Source organism: Merops nubicus, unplaced genomic scaffold, assembly GCF_000691845.1.
Source record: "Merops nubicus isolate BGI_N331 unplaced genomic scaffold, ASM69184v1 scaffold28666, whole genome shotgun sequence".
In the NCBI taxonomy this organism is placed as follows: Eukaryota; Metazoa; Chordata; class Aves; order Coraciiformes; family Meropidae; genus Merops; species Merops nubicus.
Genome location: NW_008617394.1, coordinates 14,214 through 22,550, shown reverse-complemented (window position 1 = coordinate 22,550; position 8,337 = coordinate 14,214). Strand labels below are relative to the sequence as shown.

At 46.6% G+C, this 8,337-nt stretch overlaps 1 protein-coding gene across 1 annotated transcript; it reads left to right on the top strand.

Moving 5' to 3' along the window:
* Nucleotides 1–2,141: 2,141 nt before the first annotated feature.
* Nucleotides 2,142–6,722, top strand: LOC103775672 (schlafen family member 13-like). Its single transcript, XM_008943142.1, has 4 exons — nucleotides 2,142–3,234; nucleotides 3,991–4,119; nucleotides 4,874–5,600; nucleotides 5,873–6,722. The coding sequence occupies exons 1-4, from the start codon at nucleotides 2,142–2,144 to the stop codon at nucleotides 6,720–6,722; spliced, it is 2,799 nt and encodes a 932-aa protein (XP_008941390.1).
* The last annotated feature ends 1,615 nt before the right edge of the window (nucleotides 6,723–8,337 follow it).

Genomic DNA, 8,337 nt, shown 5'->3' with positions numbered 1-8,337 from the left:
ACAGCGGGCGGTGATACAGTTAAATCACTTTTCCCGGGACAGAGAGAGACCGGTGTCGTGGTAAGTACGTCGGGAGAGTCGGAATTGAAGAAATAAAAGCGTTTCGAGCCACCCCCGCACCTGTGGAGAGGTCTGAGGGAAGGCTGGGACGCGTTCCGTCACTGACAGCGGGCGGTGATACAGTTAAATCACTTTTCCCGGGACAGAGAGAGACCGGTGTCGTGGTAAGTACGTCGGGAGAGTCGGAATTGAAGAAATAAAAGCGTTTCGAGCCACCCCCGCACCTGTGGAGAGGTCTGAGGGAAGGCTGGGACGCGTTCCGTCACTGCCGGTGGGTACCGTGGAAAGTTCCACCGGGCGAAGCTCCGTGTTGTGACGGTTGGAGAGCAGCCCGGGACGCCAGGATGGAGTCTGACGGGAGACGAGGACGAAGGAGAAGACACGGAGCAAAGGAAGGGTGGGGTCGTTGCACCGGTGAGGCGGTGAGATGAGGACTTTGCGGTATGGAATCGAAAGCTAAGAGCCATTTTCACCTTGTGCGTGAAGCTGTAATCCTGCCTACGAACAAAACATGCTTCCGTTTCTTTCCTGAATTGCAAGTGTGTTTCTGCAGTCCAGCGCTAGCTTGCTCTTTCTCCAAACTAGTCCATTTTCTCTTTTCTCCCCTCAAAAATACACACAGCTTTGCTGAGCAGCTGCCCAGGTCCGGCTCATCCACCGCTGTGCGAGGCCTCCCGAGGCTTTGCAGTCAAGCCCACGACCTCCGCTGCTCTCGGTCCTCTCACTGTTACCCCTGTCTCAGTGCCTTTGCTGGAATTTCACCCCAATCTTCTGCACGGGACTTTCTAGCTTGCTGTTCTGCTTCACAGCTTCCAGAACTGAATCACTGCCTTGGCAGCACTAGAGGTTTAATAGAGCACCAGCTTTCCAGACTGAGCAAACAATGATGTATGTAAAAGCTGTAAGTTGGGGGATTTCTTCTAAATTTATTTTTTTTATCTCTGATAGTCTTTGGCTGCTGGAAAAGTGCCCAGGGCAGGAGTGAGAAGGAAGTAATAGCTTCTGAGTAATAGTTCAGCAAAAACCGGTTTTGAACTTCACATAGAACTAGAAAGATTGACATCTGTGGACACTGGTGCTCCGTTGCAGGAAACAGAGCAGGAAAGGGGAAAACAAAACCATCAGAGAAATGAAACTGGCAACAAAGTATGTTCCATTTTCCAAGAGTTTAATAGGGGGAGAGAGCAGAGGTGGAAACAGATAACACGCTCCGTATGGTTTTTACCTCTTTCTGCTGCACATCATTCTGGGACTTAAATATTTAAGGGTTTAAAATTGTCTTGTTGAAGCAAGCTAGAGGAGGGCTTGTGGGTCTGGGTGGGAAAATGCTTCTAGCTGGTAGCAAAATTAGCCCACACTAATGTCCTTGCTGCTTTAGTTGTACTATAACTCAAAGAAGCAGAGCTATGTTCCTCAGCAGAGCTGGAGGAGAGGCAGACAAGGCAGGAAACCTGTGTCCTGTATCAGATCTGGAGAAGGTGCTCATTGGAGGTTTTGTGCCGTGCAGCTCTAGCTTAATAACTGGCCACACAGAAGGCAGATCTGTGCTACTGGAAATACACTGTGCTCCTGTGACAGGCAAGGTCTTTTCTAGGCACACTTTCATTTATTTTCAGGTACTTCTGTCCCACAGATGTGTTTTGTAGCCCAGGGGCTGGATATCATTTTAAGGAATGGGCTTAAATGTGGTGCAGATGCAGCTGGCCACCATTTCAACAAGTCTGCCTGCAGTCTGAGTGCCAAGGGGCACAAGCTTGGCTATAGAGAAACTATTTGAGGCAGCTTCTGTTCAGAGGGACAGATGGCAGCAAGATCCCTACATCCCTTCATGCTCAAGGAAACAAAAATAAACACCTGGGCACAAAGGGCAAATCTGGGTTTTAAGCAAGCACTCTGTTTTGAAAGTGGAGGAAGATCCCTGTTGCTGTCATCTCTGTGACTCAGTGTATTCATCGTTCAAAAGATGGCTGCTCTTTAGCTGATGTTTTTGGATTTAGTTCATGTTTTTGGAAGCCATTGGAAGACTGATGTTTCGACATAAACAGTAAGCAGTTCTTTTTTACATTTGTTTCAGGCCAAGAATGGCTCTTGAAGATGGTCAACAAAAGGTCTGGGTTGATTTCACAACAAAATATCCTGAAGTAGTTTTGTGTGTTGGAAAAATACGGTTTGGTGAAAAGGCAAGAAAAAAGATGCCAATAAATTCAAAGCAAGATCAAAAATACACCCTTGCCTGTGCAGTGTGTGCCTTGCTGAACTCTGGAGGAGGTGTCGTAAAAGCAGAGATTGAAAATGAAGACTACAACTTGGAGAGAGATAGGATCGGACCAGACTTAGAAGAGACTTTTCAGTCTCTTCTTTTGTTTCCAGACTGGACAGAATACCTGGACTTCGAACAACGAGATAATCACCTTTTGATTTTTATTAAAACCTGGAGCAGCAAGAGCACATCCTCTACAATCACAAAGCCACGTATCTGTAGCCTGAGTACTGGGCTGCACGCAAAATCTGGAACTTCCCTTTCCCACATGAACCCTATTCAAGCCCTTTCATTCCTTAAAGGAAAGGAAAGTGAAGGCAGGAGAGAGCTGGGCTCATCCCCACCTCCTAAAATCAGGAGGAACACAATGGCTATTGAAGGAGCCAAGGATGTTACAGATGACACCGTCGCCAAATTCTTTAACAGGGACCAACTGCGACGTGGAGAGAAGTTGCCTTTCACAGAGTCACAGTATGTGGAATTTAAGCACTATTCAACTGAAAAATTTTTGACTCGTGTCAAAGAGGTGCTGCCTCAGTACGTCGCTGGATTCGCCAACGCGGGCGGCGGCTACTTCTGGATGGGTGTGGACGATGAGAGCGTGGTGCAGGGATTCAGCAGCAGTGATGAGGGCCTTCAAGATTTAAATTCAGCAATCAATTCCGTTAAAGACAAATTAACCCTCTTCCATTTCTGTGGGAACCAAAGTGCACATCAGGTAAGGTATGAACACAGACTCCTCCCAGTGTGCTGCGAGGCTGGATGTCCCTGTGGCTACGTCTGTGCTGTGAAGATTCATCCGTTCACGTGCGTCGTGTTTTCCGAAGACCCGGCCTCGTGGCTCGTGGAAGACAGGAAGATCAGGAGAGTGAAAGCACACGAGTGGGCTGAAAGGATGACCGATGCTGATCCAGGTCCAAAGAAGCAGGGATAATCCCTTTCCATTTTTGATATTTCCCTTTATTTTCTTGCTCCTGGCCTGGCAGTGTTGTTTTCTTTAGTCTTACCTGCGTTTCAGTGTTCTTTGGGGGCCTCACCAAACCAATGACTTGACTGCTTCAGATCCTTGCTAAAGACCTTTCTGCTGCTTACGTTCCTTGGTGCTTGCTTCATGCCACAGCAGGTCCTGGTGACTAGCAGCTTATTAATGCCAATGCTACTGCCTGCTTTTGCAGCATGAGCTCTCCACACCTCCAGTTGATTGTTTCTGAGGTTAGACCCCAGTGCATGATGTTTTATGTAATCGCCACAGTCCATGGCAATTGCCATTTGCTTCTGGGCTGAATCTATACTCTTCCTTCCTGCTTTTCAGGGGCATTCTCCACTGCTGCTGGCAGCTTAATAAGCTGAGAGCTACGGACATAAATTGTTTGTTGGCCAGCTCTTGGGCAGTTAAAGGGATATCACTAACAGAGTTAGAGGTCACAACAGCAGCTAATGAGATAAGGAAAGCAAGAGCAGCTCCACGGTCCATGACCTGTGCCCATTCTGTTGCTAAACAGCTGCTGTCCATGTGAGTTGCAAGGCTCCTGTCTCTGCATCACATTTGTTTTTATTTTGAAGAAGAGCAAAAGATACAAAAAACAGCAGGAGGAGAGCTTTTGGCTCTGGTACTGAAGGACAGCAAATGCTCACGCTGAATCACATTGTTTTGTATCTTTTCTTTCCAGATCTTTCAAAGTTTTCTGAGACCTTTAGGCTAGAGCTCAGTCTGACAGATGGGCCACCTCTTGCCAAGCCAGTTTATTCACAACGGGGCCTTGATGGCGTTGATGACCTTTGTAAAAAACTGTTCCCAGGTAGATCTGCACTTTGCTTTTGCTGTTTGGTAGGTTTACAACATGAATCTCAAGGGCATGGTCAAGGTCAAGGATGAATTTGAAGACCTTCTTTGAAAAGGGGAAAGAGATGGGAATGGTTTGCAGATCTGACAGCAGCATTGCATTCAAATGCCTGATGACCCCTTCCTTGAGGACTGGTCTTCTGCCAGCTATCGCCACGTGTCCACAATGGAGCTCAGCTAGCTGAACTTCTCTGGGGACTGAGCACAGCCAAGCCAACATCCTTGTGCAATCCAGTGAAAAATGGGAAAGATGGGAGGAGAAGGTCACTTGGAATCAGCCCAGTGTAAATACATGAAGTGACTGGGGCTGGGAGAGTGCTGCTGGTTACAGTCCAATGTCTCTGCAGCACTGCAGGGTCAGCCTAGGGTCTGGGGGGGTTTCTATTGACCTGTTACTCTTTCTTTGTTTACTCACCAGGTCTCTCTAAACAGGGTTGGGAGCAGCTGGTCCTATGCTGGTGTTTGTAGCAAGGGACTGAGAGCTGGGTAGATGAGGGTTGAGTTGCCTGAGGAACTAGTCTGTGCAAAAAAATCTGGAAACATATGGTGTGGTTAAGGAAAATTTTGAAGAGGCAAAAAAGGTCTTTTGGGCAGCTATGGTCTGTATTTGTAGCCTTTCACCAATATGAACCCCCACAGATTCATTTCAGAGGGCTGAATTTGCATATCTTATGGTAACATTAACTGTTTCTTCTGGTTTTCCTTGTTAGTGATATCCAACAGGATAATGCGGACTCCAGAAAAACTCTGTGAAGATCTCTTCCAAGAGCATCCCAGATTGGCTATTTTAATGGAAGATCAACTGAATCAGCTTTCTGAGGGAGTTCTGATCTTTTCCAGAAGCTGGGCTGCTGAACTGGGCTTGCCAGAAAACCAAGACATAATTTGTGATGCTCTCCTAGTAGCCCAGGACCGGCCACCGATCCTCTACACCGTCTGTAAGCGCCCGGTCTCGGAGGACTTGTTTGAATACTCAAGACGTGTCGCCTGCAGGCTGAAGGAGAAGTTAGTCAACACGGGGGGCTACATTCACAAACTGTGTGTGATACCCAAGCTACTGACCCTATCTCCCCAAGTTAACTGCAGAAAAGAATGGGATCTGAACGTTGAAGAGATGTATCCCCGAAACTACAGCCTCATCAGCAGCAACAACCGGCACGCCCTCATGCGTGCTCTCACAGTAGCTCTGCTCACTTTCAGGTCATTTTTAAGTGACCGTGTTGGTTTTGAGTTTTTGAACCTTTTGACTCACAAGCAGTACCAGCTGCTGTCAGAAAATCTTTATAAAACTAAGAAGCTCTATGTTTATGGACTACCAGGAACAGGAAAAACTGTAGTGGCCCTGCGGATCATAGAGAAAATAAAAACTATGCTGCAGTGCTCACGAGAGGAAGTTCTTTATGTATGTGAGAACCAGCCTCTGAGAGATTTCGTGCGGTAAGTATTTCCTCCAACTATTCCTTTCAACATCTTGTTACTTCACAAGCATTTTTAAAGAGCTGAGTACTGATCAGTGTGAGTGATTTGGTGCTTGGTCCAACCGCCGCAGTGTTTGAAGTATGTAAGGCTCAAAGTCTTTTCTCGACATCCCGAGCATCTACTGATAGATACAACTTCAATATCATGGGCATTCACTTTGCTCTGATCGAGTACAACCAGCAGTTTGCAAGGCAGGGATTGTTTCTAATCTGCTTGTGTCTCTTCTGTAGGCAGAAGGACATTTGCCAAGCTGAGACACGAGTAGGCTTTCTGAAGAGACGCTTTGAAGGTGTGAAGCACATAATAATTGATGAAGCACAGAATTTCCGAAAGGAGGCAGGTGACTGGTATGGAAAAGCCCTGGCTCTCACTTCATCACAACACCTCCCTGAGCCTGGCTTTTTCTGGATTTTCTTGGACTACTTACAGCAAAATCACTGCTTCGAAACTGGTCTCCCACCAGCATCATGGCACGATCCTGTCGAGTCACTAACGGAAGTGGTTCGTAATGCTAGCTGTATCTATAACTATCTAAAACAAAAGATGGAAGAGATTGTAAAGCTCTCTACCCTACATATTCCCAACAAACGTCTGGAAAGCTTATTATGCAGAGCCACGTGTGCTCATGCTGTGCAAGGCCATGTTGATGTCAGAAGACTAGACATGGCAGAAATAGCCAAGTACGTGGCAGAACATTGTCAAAGATACCTTAAAAACGGTTACTCTGAGAAAGATATTGCTGTTCTCTGCTACACAGATGAAGCAGCAAGAGAATATGAGGCCATATTAGCATCAGAGATCAGGCTAAAGTTAAAGCTATCATTAAGAAGAATGGAGGGCTGGGGGTGGAAGGAACGTGCTGTTCTTGACAGTGTCCGTCGCTTCTCTGGCTTAGAAAGAAGGATTGTGTTTGGTATTATTCCTCCATCCTTTCCATTTGATAAAGAAATTTCAGGAAATGTATTGGTCTGTGTAGCATCCAGAGCGAATTTAAACCTCCATTTGCTGTTTGAGAACAGTCCCCACATGGGATCCTCACAAGACCCTGATGGGCCAATGTTTATGTTTACAGATCTTTGAAATTTTTTTACTCTCTGTCTGAAGTAGGATTTCCTTTGTAATGGCTGGTCTTCTCTGAAAGCCCAGACTTTCATACAGGCTGTTTTAAATCAAATGTAAGGTTTCACTAACACAGAGAGAAGAGATACTTTGAATGTCAGTAGGATTACATCATTCCCTGAAGTCTCCTCTTGAGGACCTGCGGAACCTGATGTGCAACTTTGGGCCATGTGCAGGTGCACGGCCATGTGAAAGCTGCTGTGTGAAGTGCTGGGGTCTAAACTCCCAGCCCTGAATCAGGGTTGACATATAGATGATGTCCAGAACCAGGCAGGAAAGATCTTCCTTTTGGTTTTTGCTCAATGCCTGGCCAACCTTGGGTGAGAACCAGGTTGGAGATCACCACTGGGTGTCCTGCCTCTGCAGTGAGCAGTATAAAGGCTGGCTCTGCTTGCAGTGAATGGAGGAGTTTACCTGTGTAGTGGATGTACTATGTTGGGGTTCCAGTTATTGGAAGGGCTTCCTGGCTCTCCACTGTGGGCAGAGCTCCTGGCAATGTCAGGACACCCCCACAACTGGGGGCAGAGTGGGGATTACACGTGTAATAATGGTGCTGGTTTGAGGCAATGGCTGTGTGGTTGGAATTGGACTGGTCACCTGGCTTCTGAGCTGGTGTGCTCCCATCTTTGCTTTGTCCTACACCATGAGTGAACGTATCAATCTTTTTATTCCTCTTGTTTTTAGCCATCTCCTATCCTCCCTGTAGACTTCAAAACTGGAGAGGGAGATTCAGCCTCTGTGCTGCCTATTGATGACAGTGTCCTTCCTACTGAGACACACCTTCAGCAAGACTGGGCCAGGCAGGAAGCTGGAAGAGCACCTGGCTTTCACCAGCCCACGCCCATACTGCTGGCACTGTTCAGACAAGTTACCAAACAACATTGGCAGCCAGGGTTAGAAATCTTTCTTTTTAAAAGACAGACCCTATTCAGATATCTATGAAAGTAAAACAGGGGCCTTCTGTCCATGTTTTAGCTAAGAAACACAAATCAATGGCTTTTACAGAAGTAGTTTCAGCAACAGGCACTAGGGGTTAGAAGAACCCAGTCCCTTCAGAGTGAAGCTTGAGTGGGAGAAGGAAAACTTAACACAATGTGGTTTTTGTCTTGGCCTCAGACATGCTGGTTACACAAAACTCAGTGAGACTCAGATGCAAAATACTTCTGCAAGACCCCAAATTCCTAAAACTAGGTATCCAAAACTGGAGGCTGGTTGAAAACAGGCCATATTGTTTCCCACCTGTGGTCCATTTGGTGTGGAGGAAGAGTCCAATATCCTCCTGGGGAGGTGATACAAGCACTGGTGATTTACCTGAATCTGGTCACCAGGAGGAGCAGACACTGCACGCAGCTGCAATCACCCTCCAAATAAATTTACCTTTAGGTTGTCAAACCTTTGTGTGTAAAAATTCTTGCTTAACTAACTTCAGGAAGCTAGAGGCACTTTCTGTACTTTTTTCCTTAATCAACAAGGGAGATCTATCCCTATGGCTCCTTTTAGAACCCCCAGACTCACCGCGTAGCCGTGCCCGCCTGTCACCCGAGATCACTTTAGATACCTAATGTAATCAGAAATT

Excerpts from the sequence above, each read along its gene's own strand:
- LOC103775672 (XM_008943142.1), top strand. The coding sequence starts at position 2,142 with ATGGCTCTTGAAGATGGTCAACAAAAGGTCTGGGTTGATTTCACAACA. Across the intron at positions 4,120-4,873 it reads TTGTAAAAAACTGTTCCCAG|TGATATCCAACAGGATAATG; the intron begins GTAGATCTGCAC and ends TTTCCTTGTTAG. Across the intron at positions 5,601-5,872 it reads CCTCTGAGAGATTTCGTGCG|GCAGAAGGACATTTGCCAAG; the intron begins GTAAGTATTTCC and ends TCTCTTCTGTAG.